Raw genomic sequence first — 20,929 nt, forward strand, 5'->3', positions numbered from 1 at the left:
GAGCGCTAGTCTTGAGCTGAAGAGCTGAGGGACAGCACCCAGGCCCAGAGTTCAGGCCCCATGACCGGACCCAAAAAAAAAAAAAAACAACCAAAAAAACCCCTAAGGTACAGAACTAATGGAAAGTTTACTTTTCTGTTTTGTATAAAATTCTATAGTAAAAGAAAAAAATGTATAAGTTTTATTGTATAAAATTATACAAGAAAAGAAAAAAATAAGTATCACTACTCCACAATACTGTGAAATATGTGAAATTTATGTAATCACCTAATCTCAATAAAAAAGAAAAAAATTGCTAATAACTTTACAACATTCATCTTTTGGGGTTGATTTTTGTGAATAACTTCTCACAAAAGAAGAGATAACAGGGCTGGGAAGGTGGCTCAGTGGTAGAGCGCTTGTCTTGCATGCATGAGGCCCTGGATTCAATTCCTCAACACCACATAAGCAGAAAAAGCCAAAAGTGGCACTGTGGCTGAAGTGGTAGAGCGCTAGCCTTGAGCTTAAGAGCTGAAGGACAGCGCCCAGGTCCAGAGTTCAGGCCCCATAACTGACAAAAAAAAGCAAGAAAGAAAAAAAAAAGATAATACCAGTGGTGATATCAATCAGGATTCATTGTGTTTATAAACTGGCATGTTGAATCGTAACCCCTTTGCACAGTTACCTAAAGATACTCGAAAAGACAAAAGACATTCATGCATATATAATGAAATTGCTGACTGAGTTTCTTAAATAGTGTTTTTTTTCCCCTGTGTTCTTCCCACAGAATCTGTCTATGATCTTCTCCCAAAGGAGTTACAGTTACCTCCATCTAGAGAAACATCTGTAGCATCAATGAGTCAGACAAGTGGTGGTGAGGCAGGCTCGCCTCCTCCAGCTGTAGTTGCTGCTGGTATGCACTTCATTCTACTTTATTAAAGAAAGCTAGGATATGTTACCTGGCCAACATGAACAGTGCTGGCAAAGTTCATTTTTTAAAAGTGTGTGATTTGAGGGTTTGTTCTATGAGGTTTTAAAATATAAACCTTTAATCTGTAAAATTTTTAATGTAATTTTCTTTTTATAAAATTTCATTTTGGCAAATCTGTGACATCTCCTTTAAATGGGCCTTGTCTTCAAATATGCATTGTTTATATAACAGTCACATTAAAAGCTTAACTGTCAAGCTATGGATTAAAAAATTTTATTTGAGTTTCCAGTCAAGAAATACTTTTTCTAATAAAACATAGTATTTAGAATTTTAAAAAAATAATAAATTATACATTAAAAACAGCAATTTTGAAAAGTAATTAAGATAAGCTAGGCACTTGGTGAGCTCACACCTATAATCCTTACTGCTCAGGAGGCTGAGATCTGAGGATCAAGGTTCCAAGCTAGCCTGGGCAAGAAAAGTCCATGAGACTCATCTTCAGTTAACCACCAAAAAGCCAAAAGTAGAGCTGTGGCTCAAGTGGTAGAGTACTAGCCTTGAGAAAAGCTCAGGGACAGCACCCAGGCCCTATGTTCAAGCCCTAGGACTGGCACGCACTAAAAAAAGTAACTGTTGGTAGACCTCTTTAAGAAATATTTTTAAAGACTTGTTCAAAGAGGACAATATTTTATATATTCTGAAAATCAAGCTCTTAATACTTTTTCTGCTTGTAACATATTACTATAACCTTTTTTCTACATTTAAAAATCTGTGATATCATTATTAAACATTCTCTATGTCAGTATAAAAGTATAGAAAGTAATATTTGAAATTTATGAAGATTATTTGTACTTGCTCTCAAATCATACACTTTATAGCTATATAAAATTGGTTCAAAATTTCATTTTAATTAGAGTAAAACATCAACAGATAAGCTAATAGAAAAGTTTTGATTAGTGATAAATTAGTGTAAATGCTTTGTATAATATTAACTTGCCCAACTACAATTCTTTTTTTAAAGTTGGGATTATAGATTGCTAAGTATTTTTGTGTAGAAAAAGGAAAATATATATCTATATATCCTGAAGTTTAATCTGTCCTTAGGTAGATGTTTCTTGCTTGATATACTGCCTCTCATCTTTTCAAATGGTATTGAAAAATCCATGAGAGCATTATTTTCAGTAAATTCTTTTAGTTTCACAGACAGAAGAGTGAGAAATAGAAGGTTGTAAACTGAATGTGGATTTTGGTACTATAGTATAGCGTCAGATATTTTCCTCAGATATATTAACATATGTACCATTAACCTTGTGTACCAATCTCTCCTAAACTGTATAGTACAATATGACACCTTCTATATTGAGGTCAGGAAAACATTAAATATGGCAAAGAAATTTATTGGCCCTGCTACTGTTCATGTGTTGCCAGAAATTTTCTAACAGTTTCTGTGGATTTAATTGTGAATTAGTGAACTTTTTAGTAATACAAATTAATAAAAATAACCTGTTTTACTTTGCCTACTGGATTCTAAAATGGCTCTGAATATTTTTCTGGAATTTAAAGTTTTAGTTCTAGCTAATTATATCAGCTAGTAAATATGAAATATTTTTATTAATGTATTTCCCTTTAAATCCACATGTAGAAATGGACTAACTGATATCTTTTGTATCTTTTGAGATTGTTTTAAAAAGACATGTTGAATATGTATAGAACTAAAAGTCTGTTTCTTCTGTGCTTTTTAACATCTGTTTATAGTACATTCACTTCCTTTTAAAAGCTGAAAAAGTTCTAGCCAGGTTTGGAAAAAAATATCAGCACTTGCTTTTAAGTAATACCAACTCAATTTCAGAAATTATTTGTATCAAAGTTCTTGATTTTTGGTCAGTAATGAAATATTAATTCCCACCACCACCACACATAACTGAGAAAATCCTGTACAGATGAATTAGATTCGAAGCTATGAGTTGAAAGATTATGAAAGTAAATTATTTGAAATGTTTGAAGTATTCTGAAGCTATAAATTTATATTACTTTGAAATGATTGACATTGTAAGGATGATAGAGAGAATAAGGAGGTAACTGAAATTTTTCTCACTCACACGGAGTTTCTGTTATCTAAAATGAAATGATTTGCTGTCTCTTTTTTCCTCCCCACAATCTACTTTTTCAGTAATCACCCTAATTTATTTTAATATTCTAATGTCTGATTGGTAGAAAAGAATCCTTTAAAGGTGGGCAAATAGTACATGCCTCTAATATCAGTATTTGGGGATGCTTAAAAGTCCTGTCTGGACTACTTAGAAGTTCCCAGGCCAGCCTGGACTATATAGAAATAGAGAGAGAAACTCCATCTCAAAATAAGTAAGTGAATAAAAAAAAAAATAATCAATCCTTTATCATATACTATCATAGACAACAGAGAGGATTTATAGAATAGTAATGTTAATACATATAATTAGAGTCACATTTTCATTTGTTATATTAATATCCTTGGTTATATACATATATATATCATCAAAGAGATTTGGAATACATTACCAAATTATTCATTATTTTCTGGTCAAAAGACTGGGAAATGAACATTAAACATCTGTGAGTTTTTTAAATTGTAGCATTTGCTGTTTAAATATGAAATGCATTAAAAATGACTCTTGATATAGTTAATTCTTCATAGTGTTTTGAAGGAGCCGGATTGGCTGCTATCAGGTATGAGGGCCTGGTGGGAACAGACTTCTAGTTCTGCCATAAAGGTTTGTGCTTCACAAGTTTTAAATCAATTTAAAATTAAAATTTAGATGCTTGGGATATGCATGTTCAAGTACATTTTTTGTTATTAAATTGTGAAAAACATGTTTCTCAGATTCACCAATATAAATTCCTCCCTCCTCTCATATGTTACCCAAGGCATAAGTAATCATGATGCTGCTAATCCACAATCCAGAATATTGAGTAAAAGAATCTCTCTCAATCCTGACTTTTTAAATCTTTGCCTCTATACTATTTGCATACCTTTACATACACACATTTATAAAATCTTTTTATCCTGTTAGTCCCACAGCTGGAATGTAGGAAGGAGGAGAGGAGGGTGGGTTTCCACAGGGTCAGGTGTCACAATCTGGGAGGTAATTGAGAGTTACCAGTCTGAAATTGTTCATTTCCCTGTTTTAAAGAACTCTGTATTTGTCCCATGAAAATGTAGTTTCAATTTGTCCATGAAGCTAACAGTATTTTAGGATCTCAGTATTTAAGGTGTAGACCATTTTTCCTAAATAACAAAGTGCAAATGAATTGGAAGTATTAGCAAAATAAAGAATTAAAAGAAATGTGCAGGGCACCAGTGGCTCACACCTATAATCCTAACTACTCAGGAGGCTGAGGCCTGAGGATTGTGATTCAAAGCCAGCCTGGTCAGGAAAGTCTGTGAGACTCTTATCTCCAATAAACCACCAGAAAACTGGAAGTGGCACTGTGTCTCAAGTGGTAGAGCTGAAGAGCTGAGGGACAACGCCTAGACCCAGAGTTCAAGCCCCATGACCAATGGAAAAAAAAATGCAAGTCCAAACTGGATTTTGTTTTGTAGAATCCTAAAGTATTAATGAATATAAACAATCAAAATATAGATATTTATTTAAGAGCACTAAAACAATCATAGCAAACTTTAGGATTTTAAAGAGGCATGGTAGGGTTTGAACCAAGGGCTCAGGTGCTCTACTACTTGAGCCATGTCTCCAACTCATTTTTCCCTTGTTATCTTGGTCTTGGCTCAGGCTGGCTTGTGTGAGTGTGTGTGTGTGTGTGTGTGTGTGTGTGCGCGTGCGCGTGTGTGCACGTGTGCACGCTGGGGCTTAAACTCAGGGTCTAGGCACATCCCTTTCTTCACCCCCACCGCCACCTCCCAGCTTTTTTGCTCAAGGCTAACACTCTTCTACTTGAGCCACAGCTCCATTTCCAGCTTTTTTCGGGTAGGAGGTAGTTAATTGGAAATAAGTCACACAGACTTTCTTGCCTAGGCTAGCTTCAAACCTCAATCCTCAGATCTCAGCCTCCTGAATAACTAGGATTATAGACTCATAGTCACACTGAGCTCTTGATGGGGTAAAATCTCCTGAACTTTTTGCCCAGATTGGCCTCCAATCATGATCTTCCTGATCACAGCCTTTAATTATATGTATAGTAATGAACTGTAGATGTGGAGGTTTCAATCCTTAGAATTAATTTATTCACAATAGAAAAATCTTTCACAGAAGTCAAAATGACTTTGGGTTAGTTTAAAAAATCATTATCTTGTATTACCCTAGATTATTTGTTCTCATTTAAGGATGTTATCTTTATTAGTTTATATCAAAATATTATGTTTTGCTAAAGTGACTATTTCAAATTTCTTTAACATTCCTAATTCAAGCTCTTGAGCTGACTAGAGGCTGAGCAAAAGTGTGGGGTCCAGAGTTCAAGTCCCAGTTGGTTCAAGGATCAACCCTTCTCCCTGCCCCCCCTCCCTCTCTTGTTGTCTCTCTGTCTGTGTCTCTGTCTGTGTCTCTCTCTCTCTCTTATTGGAGGCTGAGCAAAAGTGTGAGGTCCAGAGTTCAAGTCCCAGTTGGTCCAAGGATCAACCTCTACACACAAAAAACCTTGAGCTGTCCAGGAGTGGTTGTGGGTTTTCAAGGCCAGCCTGGGTTACATAGCAAGATCCTGTTTCAAAATACTAAATAAATAATACTTATTTTAACAATGAATTGATCAAGTTGTAAGTTTTGTAGTTTGGCTGAGAATTTCTTTTGGTTGGGGGAGCAGTTCTAGAGTTTAGTGTCAGGAATTTGCACTTGCTGGGCAAATGCTTTACTCCTTGAGCCATATTTCCAGCCCCAATGTACATAGATTTTGTGAGTGCAGATGGTGTATTCCATATGAATAGTCCCAGTTTTCATAGAGAATAAGACACAAGATTGGGGCATGCATTGGTGGTAAGTACTTGCCTAGCATGCACTACTACCACAAGAAAAAAAAAAGTAGTACAAAGGAAAAAGAAGAAAAAGAAAATTAAGCTTAACCCTAGAAAGAAGTTATAAACATGTTTTGTGGAATACATTAAAAAATCTCACTTTTTTTCCTTTTTTTTTTTTAATGGAGCTCATACAGGGGCTTGAACTCAGGGTCTAAGTACTATCCTTTAGCTTTTTCACTCAAGGTTGGCACTTTACCACTTAAAGCCATAGCACCAATTCTGATTTTTAAAGTGGTTGATTGAAGATAAAAGTCTCAAACATTTTCCTGCCTGGGCTGGCTTTGAACATGGTACTCATCTCAGCTTTCCGAGTAGTTAGGATTACAGATGTGAGCTACCAGTGCCTGGCTTCAATAGACACATTTTTATATTCTGGTGTCTATAGAATAACATTTTCCTTTTTAAATTACTATTATGTTGGGTGTTGGAAACATCACATCTCACTTGTATTAGGCAAGTCCTCAACCTCTGGGCTGCACTCACAATGCTTAGAAAAGCACTAGAAATGCTTAGAAAACTTGTCACCGGTTATCAATCATAGGCCAAAAACTTACACGAAATAGATACAATTTCTGTTTTTTTTTTAATTTTATTTTATTTGTGAACATGCTGTACAGAGGAGTTACAATTACATGGGCAGGATAATGCGTACATTTCTTACCAAGCACAATTTCTGTTTTTTTATGTATAAATCTTATTTATTTTTTTGGTCAGTCATGGGGCTTGAACTCGGGTTCTGGACACTCCCTGCTCAAGGCTAGCATTCTACCACTTTGAGCCACAGTGCCACTTATGATTTTGTGGTGCCTATTTGGAGATAAAGTCTCATGCACTTTCCTGCCCAGGCTGGCTTTGAACTGTGATCCTCAGATCTCAGCCTCCAACTAGCTAGGTATTTATAGGTGTGAGTCACCAGCACCCAGTTTCACAATTTCTATTTTTATGTGTTCTGTGCAATTTTTACTTAAGTTCTGTTGATGCTGACACTCAAAAGGAGCCCTTGCACATAAAAAGAACATTGCTAGGGTCTGGGAATGTGGCTTATAGTGGTAAAATGCTTGCCTACGGTGCATAAAGCCCGGGGTTCTATTCCTCAGCACCACATAAACAGAAAAAGCCGGAAGTGGTGCTCGGGCTCAAGTGGTAGAGTGCTAGTCTTGAGGGGGAAAAAAAAAAAAGCTCAGGGACAGTGCCCAAGCCCTGAATTCAAGCCCCAGGATGGGCAAAAAAAAAAAAAAAAAAGAACATTGATAGAGGAAGATGAGTAATAGGAGAATAGAGAATGCTTGTAGGGAAAAAATTCTACAAAGTTGACTGTGTAAAAGTTCTACCCACTTTCCTTTAATGGAGTGATAAAATTGCCTGATCAGGCTGAGCATATAATCCCTGCCCTCAGGAGATGGAGGATTGGGAGTTTGAGGCTGGTCTGCTCTACATAGTGAGATCATGTGTTAAAACAACAATATCCCTTCCCCCCTTCCCCCCCTTTTATTTTAAAAAACTTAATTATTATAAAGGTGATATACAGAGGGGTTACAGTTATGTAAGTCAGGTAATGAGTACTTTTTTTTTTGGGGGGTCCGGTCATGGGGCCTGAACTCTGTGCCTGGGCACTGTCCCTCAGCTCTTCAGCTCAAGGCTCTACCACTTGAGCCACAGCACCACTTCTGGCTTTTTTCTTTTTGCTTATGTGGTGCTGAGGAATGGAACCCAGGGCCTCATGCATGCAAGGCAAGCGCTCTACCACTGAGCCACCTTCCCAGCCGCCCCCCCCCAATATCTTTTTTGATCATTAGTTAACTTTATTTTAGAAACATCCTTCTTACAAAAAAAAATCCATTTAGCTGCTTGTTGACAGTTCAGTAGAAACAGTCTTTTTATAGAGCTTCTTATTTTTTTGTCCCTGCATAGATGTAAGTTATTAGTATCTGTATACAACATTATTGCCTGAACATAAATCAGATAAATATCATGAAGTACATGGCTCTGGCAATTTTTTGTTTTTTACTCTCTGACTATCCAGAGCAGGTTAAAAGTCAGTTTCAGGTCAACAAAGATAAGGTGAGCATCAGTAATCGAAAACAGAATAATAATCTATAGAGTACTTTTAAACAGACTGTTTAAATAGTAACTATTTGGGGCTGGGTCTATACTTGTAAAACTCTGGTTTTGGTTTGTTTGTTTCTTCCCAAAGGCAAAATCTCAACCTATAGCAAAGAATGGCCTTAAACTTACTATGTTGTGGAGGATGACTTTGACCTCTCCATTATCCTAATGCCTCCATTTCCTAAGTGCTGGGATGATATACATTCACTATCATTCCCAGCTATGGCTCTACTTTTGTTGTATTTACTATTTGATTTATCCATATACTTAGTAAAAAGATATAAATTCACTGTTTTGCCCAACTTATTTCTATTCCTCTTTTGTCCTGTCTTTTGAATGTGTGGGGGGGGAGTAGGGGAAAGCTGCCCTGGGGCTTGAACTTGGGGTACAGGTACTGTCCCGGAGATTTTTTTTTTCTTCTCAAAGTTTAGTGCTATATTACTTAAGCTACAGCTCCCTTTCTGGCTTCTTGGTGATTAATTGTAGGTAAGAGTCTCTTGGACTTTCCTGTCTGCATTGGCCTTGAACTACAATATTCAGATCTTAGCCTCCTGAGTATGTAGGATTATAGGCATGAGCCACAGGCACCTGGCTTTTATCTTTTGTCCTATCTTTGTGTCTCCTATCCTAGGAAACTAGTATTTGAACTTTGTATTTATCAATCCCTTCATTTGTTTTACCACATTTTTCATTTTTTGTTATAATTCTCAATTTCTTTTTTTTTTTTTTGTCAGTCGTGGGGCTTGAACTTGGTCTGGGCACTTTCCCTCCACTCTTCATCTCAAGGCAAGCACTCTACCGCTTGAGCCACAGCACCACTTCTGGTTTTCTAGTGGTTTATTGGAGATACAAGTCTCATGGAGTTTCCTGCCCGGGCTGGCTTTGAACTGTGATCCACAGATCTCAGCCTCCTGAGTAGCTAGGATTACAGGCATGAGCCACCAGCATCTGGCTGCAATTCTCAATTTCTTTCTTTCTTTTTTTTTTGTCAGTCCTGGGGCCTGAACTCTGGGCCTGGGCACTGTTCCTCAGCTCTTCAGCTCAAGGCTAGTGCTCTACCCCTTGAGCCACAGTGCCACTTCCGACTTTTTTTTTTGGGTCCAGTTGTGGGGCCTGAACTCTGGGCCTGGGCACTGTCCCTCAGCTCTTCAGCTCAAGGCTCTACCACTTGAGCCACAGCACCACTTCTGGCTTTTTTCTTTTTGCTTATGTGGTGCTGAGGAATGGAACCCAGGGCCTCATGCATGCAAGGCAAGCGCTCTACCACTGAGCCACCTTCCCAGCCCCATGAGTACATTTCTTTTTGGACAATGTCACCTCTTTCCTTGCTCTCTCCCAGTTTTTCCCTCCCATTCCTCCCACAAGTTGTATAGTTCATTTTCTTCACCATAGTGTCCAGTGTTGCTTTTATTTTTCACAAGGCAAACTAGCCTATAATGGGAACTAATATACACTAATCCAATAATGGGAGCTAATATACACTAATCCAGACCACAGGTTTAAACCTGATTAATGATTTTAATGATGCCGCATATTATTTTATTGTTCTGGTTACAGCTAAGAATAATATGAAGACATTGAACTAGGATACATTTATTATTTAAACTATATTAAAATTTTGCCAAGTGCCAGTGGCTCATGTCTGTAATCCTAGCTACTCAGGAGGCTGAGATCTGATGATCATGGTTCAAAGACAGCCTGGGCAGGAAAGTCCATGAAACCTTATCTCCAATTAACTGCTAGAAAACCGGAAGTGGTGCTGTGGCTCAAGTGGTAGAGCACTAGCCTTGAGCTGAAAGCTGAGGGACAGCACCCAGACCCAGAGTTCAGGCCCCACAACTGAAAAAAAAAAAAAAAAAGCGATAATTTTTTTTTAAACTTCTGCAGGTTTTTGTTGTTGTTGTTTTTTAATTTTATTTTATTGTAAGATGCTGTACAGAAGGGTTATGGTTACATGAGTAAGGTAATGAGTATATTTCTTGTCAAGCATTGTTTCCTCCTCCTCTACTACTGGAAGTTTTCCCATGGTTTTTGCCAGTGTCTTTACCAGTGCAATACATAGAGTTATCAACTAATACAGTTTATTTTTATCTGAATTTGAGGTAGGGGAATATGTCTGGGCTTTTGTGTTTTTACCGTAAAGCTACCCGGTACTATTTAAATCCCTACCAGATAATGGATACTTTTTATCCAGTAATTTAGAAAGGATTAAAAATCAGGTTATTATTTTGAAGGAATGGCTCAGTGGTATAGCACTGACTTAACAAGGCCATGAGTTCATGCCCAGCATCAGAAAAAATAATCATGCTATTTAATTTGTATTTACAGTTTGTTTAACCCTGTAAATAAATACTGTGGGTAGACTAGAACAAAAGATACATTTTAAATATTGCTGTGTCAGAACGAGCATTTTTTAGGAAGCATTCTTTGATAAATATTCTGAGTATGTGACATTCTGACAAAGTAAAAATAAAATGGTGACTCCGTGGCTCATATCTGCCATTCTAGCTTCTTATGCCTGCCATCATCTTCATAGAGAAGGTGGATCATAGTTGGAACGGTGGGAGAAAAGTTTGTGAAATTTCATTGCATCCAATAAAAGCTGGGTACATTGGTATGTGCCTGTCATCCCAACTACATGGGAAGTGGAGGAGGGTTGAGGTCCAGATTGGCCTACGTTTTTTTTCTTTTTTGCTGGTCCTGAAGCTTTAACTCTGGGCCTTGGTGCTGTCTCTGAGCTTCTCTTGCTCAAGGTTAGCACTCTCCCACTTGAGCCACAGCAATACTTCTGGCTTTTTTTTTTTTTTTTTGAGTAGTTTATTGTAGATAAGAGTCTCATGGACTTTCCTGCCCCAGCTGTCTTTGAACCACAATCCTCAAATCTCAGCCTCTTCAGTAGTTTAGGATTATAGGCATGAGTGACCAGTGCCTAGCTCCTATGCATCAATATGAGACACTATTTGCAAATTTAATAAAGCAGGGCTGGGAAGTTGGCTCAGTGGTAGAGTGCTTGCCTTGCATGCTTGAGGCTCTGGGTTCAATTCCTCAGCACCACATAAGCAAAAAGAAAAAAGCCGGAAGTGGTGCTGTGGCTCAAGTGGTAGAGTGCTAGCCTTGAACTGAAGAGCTGAGGGACAGCACCCAGGCCCAGAGTTCAGGCCCCACAACTGGACCCCCCCCCAAAAAAAAATTAATAAAACAAAAGGGATTGGAGACTGGCTCAAGTGGTAGACCACTTGCCTGGCAGTTGTAAGGTCTTAAATTTAAACCCAATACACCACCCCTTCCCCCAAAAATTACCATTATGTGTCAGTTAACAATGGATGTAAGTTCTGAGATATATGTCATTAGGAGATTTTCATCGTTGTTTGAATGTAATAGAGTGTACTTAACATAAACTAAGACTGCTATGTCACTAAGTAACAAAGTCTTAGGAGCTCACCATTGCAGTCTGTCAGTTTATCCAAAAGATAGAGAGGAAGTGGCACTGTAGCTCAAGTGTTAGAGCGCTCGCCTTGAACTGAAGAGCTGAAGGACAGCACCCAGGCCCAGAGTTCAAGCCCCACAACCGACAAAAAAAAAAAAAGAGTATCAAAAGATGGAGAATTTAGAAGATTAAACACTAAAAAGTAATTATGTTATGGAAATAGAGCCTTGAGCTGGGCACCGGTGGTTCATGCCTGTAATCCTAGTTACTCAGGAGGCTGAGATCTGAGGATCGCGGTTCAAAGCCAGCCCAGGCAGAAAAGTCCGTGAGACTCTTACCTCCAATAAACCACTCAGAAAACTGGAAGTGGCGCTGGGGCTCAAGTGGTAGAGCACTAGCCTTGAGCTAAAAAGCTGAGGGACAGGGACCAAGCCCAGAGTTCAAGCCCCATGACTGACCAAAAAAATAAAATAAAATAAAAATAAATAAATAAAATAGAGCCTTGAACCACAGTTTGAAAAGCATCAGAAGAAAGAGATGCTCTCAGTAAATCAGCAAACCTTCCAGTGTCCATTGGTTGTGCTAATTACTTTCCTTAAAAAGCCTTTGGATCAGACATTTTATACATAGTAACATATCTAATTTAAAATTACAAATAGGCAAATATTTTGAAAGGAAAATCAGTGTGGGGATCAGTGTGAAAAATAAAAAAACATTTTCTTCTGCTGCTAACATACAGGTGTTTCTTACAGTCTGTGTGTACTGTTGACAATACATATTTTTCCACTCTGTATGAGAGTTTGTGTATGGGTATAGCCCCCAAACAAAACAAAACATATGAACTAGAGTTCTGGCTTATGGATTAGATCGCATTTGTAAACAGAACAAATTGGTGAATATGAGTTAACAAAAATTGGGAATAAAAAATTTTCTGACATGCATTTATTTGGATGTTAATAATTTTAAAACATTGCTAATTGTAGCATGTAAACTTAGGTTGGGTGGGAAAAGTACAAGTGGGAAATTGAAACTGTTTTAAACATGTAAATTAAATGATCAGCCCTACAATTTTTGTTTTTTGTATTTTTTTGTAAAGTAATCTGGATTGTTTATTTTATATGCTGGGATGCCAGTTGTTTTTTCTATTAATACACTTAACTTGCATTCTAGCTTCGCCATTCAGAGACAGGCATCGTGTGGTGGGTTGTGTGACAGTGTCTGTCAATAGTGAAGAGAAATAGTGCCAGAGACACTTAACCCATCCAATCTCACCCAGGGTATAGGTCGGTCTCGTTTTCAGACTTCTTCATAAGTCTTTTTTACTTTCTTTCTTTCCTCCTTTCTTCCTTCATTTCTTTTTTTTTTGTTATTTTATTTCTAATTAGTGGATTGATACTGATTGAAACTAAACCTTTTTGTAAAGCTTCAAACTTTGCATTAATATTTTTAAGAAGAAGAAAAGTAGAAAATGAAGGTTGGCATGTAAGGTGTTGACAAAGCAGGTTTGCAGCCACTTTGTGTATTAGAGATATATTAGTATCTTGGCAATATAAATGTTGGCCTTATAATTTTTTTCTCTAAAAATCTTTTTTGTTTGATCTGAAAGTATGTTCTTATATCTGGTAATTTTTATCAAATAGGCTGTTTAAATTTGAAATCATTCTTACCATTAAGAAAAATAACTCTTATGAGGAATAACTAGGGTTCAACAATGTGTTTTAGGTTAGAAATTGTTTCCAAATACCTGTTGGTTTTTACAATTATTGTATGAATAATCAACAGTTTGCTCCTTCTCTGTTCCACTATTGGTTCACTTAGCACGCTTAAAATATTAGAAGGTTCTAAAAAATGTATATATATTAGAAGGTTCTTTGTTGGGTGCCTTTGGCTCATGACTGTATTCTTAGGTACTTAGGAAGCTAAGATTGGGAGGAGTGCAGTTCTAGGTCAGCCCAGAGGTGGGTGTGGTGGCATATGTCTGTTACTTTCCATATGCTAGGAAACCTGAAATAGGCAGATCAATAGCCCAGGCATTGTCCTGGGCAGGAAGTGAGACCCTGTCACAAAAATCACAAGTGTTAGCCAGGTACCAGTGGCTCATACTGTAATCCTAGCTACTCAGAAAGTTGAGAAATCAAACCCTAGTTAGTACTATTGTGGGTGAGGGAAGGAGGGAAAGAGAAATTTCTTTTAGTGACATTTTAAAAGAAACTGCTTTTGCACAGATGTTGAAAAATTATAACATATATGCATAGTTAGATGATAGGGTTCAGATTTGATTTAGGAAATGTAGTTAAATATTTCTATCGTGTTATATTTGTTGGGTACAGAATGTGTCTAATGTCAGCTTTCTATTAAAATAGTATGGCTTTTAAAGCACTGAAATATTATTGTAGTTAAAATACCTTATTTGGCATTAAAGGACTAAAATATTATTATAGTTTAAATAACTTATAATTGACACATCAAGAACTAAAGTCCTTATTTTTAAGAAAGTAATATATAAAATCTGTACATTTTTCTGTATGTGCTACTGCTTAGTCTATTTTCATCTTTGTCATTGTCACAAAATTGAACATATTGGGCTGGGAAGGTGGCTCAGTGGTAGAGTACTTGCCTAATATGCATGAAGCCCTGGGTTTGACTCCTCAGCACCACATAAACAGAAAAAGCCAGAAGTAGTGCTGTGGCTCAAGTGGTAGAACGCTAGCCTTGAGCTGAAGAGCTGAGAGGCAGCACCCAGGTCCAGAGTTCAAGCCCTAACACACACACACACACACACACGCGCGCACACACGCGCACGCATGCGCGCACACACACACACTGAACATATTGTCAGATACTGTCTCCCAGTCTTTTTACCCCAAATACTCTGCATGTTCATTGCCTATTAGTGACTCCATTCTTTTTGTTATTTCTCCCTGCTGGAGTTTGAACTTAGGGACTTAATTACATGCTAGGCAAGCAAGAATACCTCTGAGCCTTCTATCAGTTCTTAAAAAGAAGTCGTACATACAAATGAGGCTCATTATCATTACTGACATTTGGACTGACAGTTGGCTATTGCTAATAGAATATTAGTCTTAAATACAGAATGCTGTAGATAAAATACTTCCCTTCCCTTTATTAAAATTTTGAGATTACAAATTTCCATTTGTGAATTATGGACTGATCTATTTCCCCTCTCCCCCCTTCAGTTCATGATGTTCTCTGTATTCACAGAAAACATTTTAGGAAAAATAAATTCTTATATGTAAACTAAAGTAGGTTCAAAGATAATTAACTTCACAAAAGTAAAATTGAATAAAAGCATATTCACATGCTATTTAGATGAGTAATTTAAAGAAAAAAATAAAGAGAACTTCAGATTTATTGTTTGCTTACGAGAAATAAGCAACAAATAGAATCAAATTTATAAAGTAGAAATTCATTATACCTCAATAGGAAATAAAAGCAGTGAATATAAAAATACAGTAAAAAATGTAAAAACTTTTATATTGAAGTGTCTGTATTTTTAGTATGCAGTAATTAAACATAGACTACACATTCCTACCAGATAAAAATAGGAACTCAGTACTAAAAAGTAGGAAAAGAAGTAGTTGCTATGTTTTCTTTGGAGGAATTTATTTTAAAAATGTATATACAGATAAGTCAGGATTGCATTAATACTAGTTTTGTAGGATGTCAAACTCTCTTGTTAGCGATAAGGGGACTGAAAGAGCTTTATAGATATTTTATGTACATTTTTATTCCTTGGGATATATTATATGATACTTTCCTAGGAATCCTTGGACTTGAGAAATTTAAAATGTTGGTGGTTGATGAAGTGGTAGTGGTTCAGGTGGTAGAGCAACCTAGCAAGTGTGAGGCCTTGAGTTCAATACCCATTAACACCAATAAATTATAAAGAAAGAAAAAATAGATATCTAAAATGCTTTTAATATTATTTTAATATATTTATATTTTAATTAGATTATATTAAGAATATTTTTATTCTTAGTAAATTTATAGATTATGTACAAGTAGGTAAAGTAGGAGAAAAATGAGGGAAGGGTAGCAAGTTTGACAAGAAATGTACTTATTACCTTACTTATGTAACTGTAACCCCTCTTTATATCACCTTGATAATAAACTAAAAAAAAATTTTTTTTTTTTGGTCCAGTCATGGGGCTTGAACTCTGGGCCTGGGGGCTGTCCCTCAGCTCTTTGGCTCAAGGCTAGCACTCTACTACTTGAGCCACAGCACCACTTCTGGCTTTTTTCTTTTTGCTTATGTGGTGCTGAGGAAACGAACCCAGGGCCTCAGGCATGCAAGGCAAGCGCTCTACCACTGAGCCACCTTCCCAGCCCCCTAAAAATTTTTTTGAAAGGAATTAATAGAATACTCTGGGAAATAGTAAGTAGTTATTTCTAAACATAGTTTTTTCCTTGGATTGTATGTTATTTTAATGTTTATTTGAAGAATTTTGTGTAAATCCTTTCTTTTTTCTTTAACCTATATTTATTTGCCAATTTAGCTTGATATAATTCAGTAAATATTTCCAATTTTTAGCTTCTGGCTGTAAGTTTAAGTTCCCATGATCCTTACTTTGGGTTCAATTAACGTGCTAGGATAATTCACAGAACCCAGGGAAGTACTTCTTATTATAAAGGATATTTTAAAGGGTACAAATGAATAGTTTTAACAAAGAAATATATGGAGCAAGGTGTAGATAGATACTGAGCACAGAACGTCTCTGGTGGTTGGATGCATCTCTCTCTGCCCCAAGAATGTGTTCTTGTTCACTTACTTAGAAGCTTCGGAACTCAGGCTTTTGGCTTTTTATGGAGGCTTCATTTTATAGGCATGATTGATTAAATCATTGGCCACTGGTGACCAACTTAACCTTCCTCTCTCTTCCTTACTCAGTGGTGAGAGGATGGAGTTGCTGTTAATTCTCACCCTTTGAGCACATGGTTGGTCCCCTGGCAACCTGCCATTCTTCGTGTGGTTATCTAGCGACTTCCTCAATTTCTTTTTTCCTTTATCACTCTGAAGCAAAGGGCCAAAATTGTAACTAGAAATATTTTTTCCTTTTTTAAAATTAATCAACTTTTATGTTTTTTTGAACAGTTTCAGGTTCACACTAGAAGTGAGTGGAGTTCCTATATCCCCTGTCCCTACGTACCAATAACCTCCCCGACCACCAACATCAACCATTGGTATGCTTGTTACATGCAGGAACCCACATCCATACATCATACCACTCAAACTCCATGGTTTATAGGGTATGGCTTGTTTATTATATGGGATTTGACAAATGGGTGATGTAAAGTATCCATCATTGTTCACTGACCTAAAACTCCTCTATATTCAGCCTATTTTTCCCCATAATTCCTGGCAAACATTGTTCCTTGCACTTCTCTCAGGTTTTTGGAATTGTTACTGGTTTTCACAACCACCCAGGGTAGGAAATCTTGTTTGACCTTTGAAGAAACTGAGACTCAGGAGGGAGATTTCTAGGGTTTAGTTAGGGCCTAGTCAGTTGGCCACCCAGACTCTATGCCTGCACCCTGGTATGAAATGTATTCCTGAAGGAGATAATGCCAGTAATGGTGTGAGAACCATGCAAGAACACTCAGGCTGCATAGGACTGCCTTGCCCTGACCAGAAATACTCTTAATGATCTAGTTGTTTAGGAGTTAACGAAACTCTTAAGTCAGGAACCTGAGATGAACCAAAAAATACATAAAATGCTGTTGAATTCATTATTGGTTTTCATACAAACTTTCCATCTGTCATGGACAGGGATCTCTGAGATGTTCTGCATTCTCATGCGTGATTCAAAAAGTTTGGATGGGGAAGCAGCTTTATAGAAATACAAGTTCACAGCATTTGTGCTGTATGCTTTGTGTATTCCACTGCAAATATTGCATGCTGCCTACTTATATTTCTCTGAAAATCAAGAACGTAGACACACACATTTATTTCATTTTTGCCAATAGTTGGAACAGATGGAGGAATGTTTGGCACATCTTTTCTATTTTTTTTTCTAAAATGAATGTGGTAGTGTTTTTCAAGAAGCAAGAAAAAACTTTATACTTAAACCCAAAGTGGCTACAAATCAGCTCTTAAACTGTCACTGACATTAGCATCTAGATTTTGTAGTTTTTACAAGTCTTTTAAAATATTTATTTACTAAGAAAACATTGCATTAATGCATGATACAAAATTGATAGATTTTTTTTCTTTAAATTGGAATGCAGTTTAAAAGTGACTGAATTTTCTAATTTCAGCTACTGCATTTGACAAGAATACAACCTGGAAAATGGAACTGGTATCATCTTTATTCTCTAGGTTCTTTGACTTATAGTAGTTGGGTAAACATCTTTCAAAGTGGCATTATGTAGATCACATTTTTAAATATTTTTTAATATTTATCAGAGTGCTCTTAATAACAAAATGTCAATTGTAGATAATTTACATATTTTGATATGTTTTTAATTCAAAATAGCTTTGGCTTTTGATTATCTACAAATTGATATTCCTACATTTTATTCTTTATAACTGATGTGTGTTTTGTAATTTCAGTAATGGCACATCTCAAAACTGTAATAAATGCCATAGATAGCAGTTAAATTTAAGTATTTTAGTTGTCTGACACATTACCTATTTTTATGTGTATGATTATAAATCTTTTCTATTTTACATCAAGTAAATGATATTTTTAAAGTATTATAAGTAATGACTGTCAGCCTACATTTTAGTGTGCCTCCAAGGCTAAGAGTTAAAGGTTAAGATTAAAGTAATATTTTCAATATTACTACTTCTAGTTGCCACTCATCTGAAAAGATCTGTTTATATCTTCTTTTTTGCTTACCACATAATAGATACATGTGGTTTTTTTTTTAATTTGATGTGCTCCAGTGATTATTCTTACTGTTTAACAAACCAGTAAGATTTGCTGTTTATTATATTAGGAAAGTGTGTTAATGGTCACAATTACACAGATCCTTTGAAAGAGAAAGGTAATGAACAGTGGCAACCAATTTCTGAGCACATAATCAAGTACTTTAAAAAGAGAAATCCATCTAATGGTCTTTTACTCTGCTTTTTATTCAGTCTTAAAGAATGGATTTTAGACCTCATGATTTTAAAATGCCACTTCTAAGCTCTGGAGACTCTGAGTAGTTAACTTGTTTATCTTCTACAACCCAGCATGTTCCAAATCAAACTGTTTTCATCTTTTTCTCATAGATTTTACAGTCAATCATAGTGACGGTACCAGTTCCATTTTGCCTCCAATTCAGTTGATTATATATTTTTCTATTTATTTCTCATTTTATAATTGATATCTGGAATAATCAGCAGCTCTTTTCTCATTTATTTTCTCATATTTTTATTCCAGGATTTGCCTCTGAAGCAGGGAGTGTCTGCATTAAAAATGACCTGTAGTTCTCTGCTTCATAGGTTAGAAACTTATTTTAATATTTTGTGGCTAAGCACAGTCCCACTTCTCAAATTTTATAATGAATTATTTAATTGGCATTGAATGTGGACCACAAGAATATTTCATATTGGGGTTTTCTTTATTATTTTAAATGATTAAAATTCAACAAAACATCCAGCTGAGGCAATAAAAGCTTTGTTCTTGCTTTACAGCTTAAAACACTAAATTAGATTTTTTTAAATCTATTGATTGTAACACAAAATGATGCTATTTGAGCATTTAAAAAATTACATTTCTTAGGCCTTTTATCGCTTGAAGCATTTATATTCTAAAACTTAACCAAATTCCAACTATTCATTTTGGGGAAAACAATCTGTTTACAAATCACATTTTCAATGGGACTGCTAGCCAGCACAGGTGAAAACATGTATAGTGTATTTACTCTTGAATTGTACACTGCAGATGCTTCTTCAGCTCCCTCCTCTTCCTCCATGGGCGGTGCTTGCAGCTCCTTTACCACCTCTTCCAGCCCTACCATTTATTCTACCTCAGTCACCGACAGCAAGGCTATGCAAGTGGAGAGCTGCTCCTCAGCCGTGGGGGTAAGTAACAGAGGGGTAAGTGAAAAGCAGTTAACCAGTAACACAGTTCAGCAGCATCCATCAACCCCGAAGAGGCACACAGTTTTGTACATCTCACCACCACCCGAGGACTTGCTGGATAACAGTCGGATGTCCTGCCAGGATGAGGGGTGTGGATTGGAATCTGAGCAGAGCTGCAGTATGTGGATGGAGGATTCCCCCTCCAACTTCAGTAACATGAGCACCAGTTCCTACAATGATAACACAGAGGTACCTCGTAAATCACGAAAACGAAATCCAAAGCAGAGGCCTGGGGTCAAACGACGAGATTGTGAAGAATCTAATATGGATATATTTGATGCCGACAGTGCCAAAGCACCTCACTATGTGCTTTCTCAGCTTACTACGGACAACAAAGGCAACTCAAAAGCTGGAAATGGGTTGGTATTCATATTTTTTTAAAGTTCTATCACCATTATGCAAAACAAAAGAAATAAATCATTCCCAACTTTTCTTAATTGTTCAGTATAAGTGTGCATATAAAGCAAAGATGCTAAGTTTATCATTGAAATACACAAAAACTTAAAATAATCAAATTTTGCAATACAAAAAAAAAACAATAGATTATAGCACTAGATACCTTTGAGGTATAGTGCTAGTAGAAAATGAGAGTAAACTGCTTTGAAATAAACTTTAAATTTCAAATGAATTTGTATTTTAAAAGGATTTTTAAAACATTTTTACTTACAGAAATAAGTAGCATTGTGATAGGTATAACTAAAACAACTTAAACACCTTCTCCAAAAAGTAATTTGTTCTCTTTATAGTGCATCTTCATATAGTTTACTCCCATTACATTTTGAGAGGATTTTAGGTCTTATTTTTGTTTTTTTCTTTTCACTTGATGAAGGCAAGAACAATCAGTATTAATGGCTTGTCTCATCACTTATTTAGGTTTATGTGTTTTAAACTTTTTTCCTTTGATATGTTATTCCAGATGAGGATTTGTTTTTTTAGAACCATTTTTCCCCTTTGTGATTCTGGGTTACTTGAAGGGTGAAGGAGCCAGATCATGGTGCATATTTGAGTTTGCATTTATCTGTGTAACTTTACACTCTTCTCAGGAAAGATATTTCATAGCTGTATTACAGATTATTCCCTGCTACAGTGCAGGGATATATTTTAAACTGTAAGTTCTTTAGTATTTTAATTTAATAGTTAATTGCTAGAGTTTTAAAAGTAGCTTTTCCTACAATATATAGTCAATACTGTTTAGTAAATTTCACTGGATTTTGAAAATTTAATTTTTTGGGAGGCAGAGTATAATCTTTTTTTAAAAAGTTAACCTTTAGTGAGTCCCTTATAATTTCAGCCAAAAAGTTCAGATTGATTTACTAAGTTAGGACACCATAATCTCTCTTACATTAAAATCTGGTTGAATGTTACAATCTTCTTACATATTAACTTTTTCCT

At 36.2% G+C, this 20,929-nt stretch overlaps 1 protein-coding gene across 1 annotated transcript in view; it reads left to right on the top strand.

Annotated features, from left to right (window-relative positions):
- Nfat5 (nuclear factor of activated T-cells 5, tonicity-responsive) overlaps positions 1–20,929 on the top strand; it is an 89,536-nt gene that overhangs the window by 27,117 nt on the left and 41,490 nt on the right. The window contains exons 3-4 of the mRNA XM_013012842.1: positions 767–892; positions 19,338–19,896. Coding sequence (XP_012868296.1) covers positions 767–892; positions 19,338–19,896 — 685 coding nt within the window. The remainder of the gene's footprint in view (positions 1–766; positions 893–19,337; positions 19,897–20,929) is intronic.

This window comes from Dipodomys ordii, unplaced genomic scaffold, assembly GCF_000151885.1.
Source record: "Dipodomys ordii isolate 6190 unplaced genomic scaffold, Dord_2.0 Scaffold18, whole genome shotgun sequence".
NCBI lineage: Eukaryota > Metazoa > Chordata > Mammalia > Rodentia > Heteromyidae > Dipodomys > Dipodomys ordii.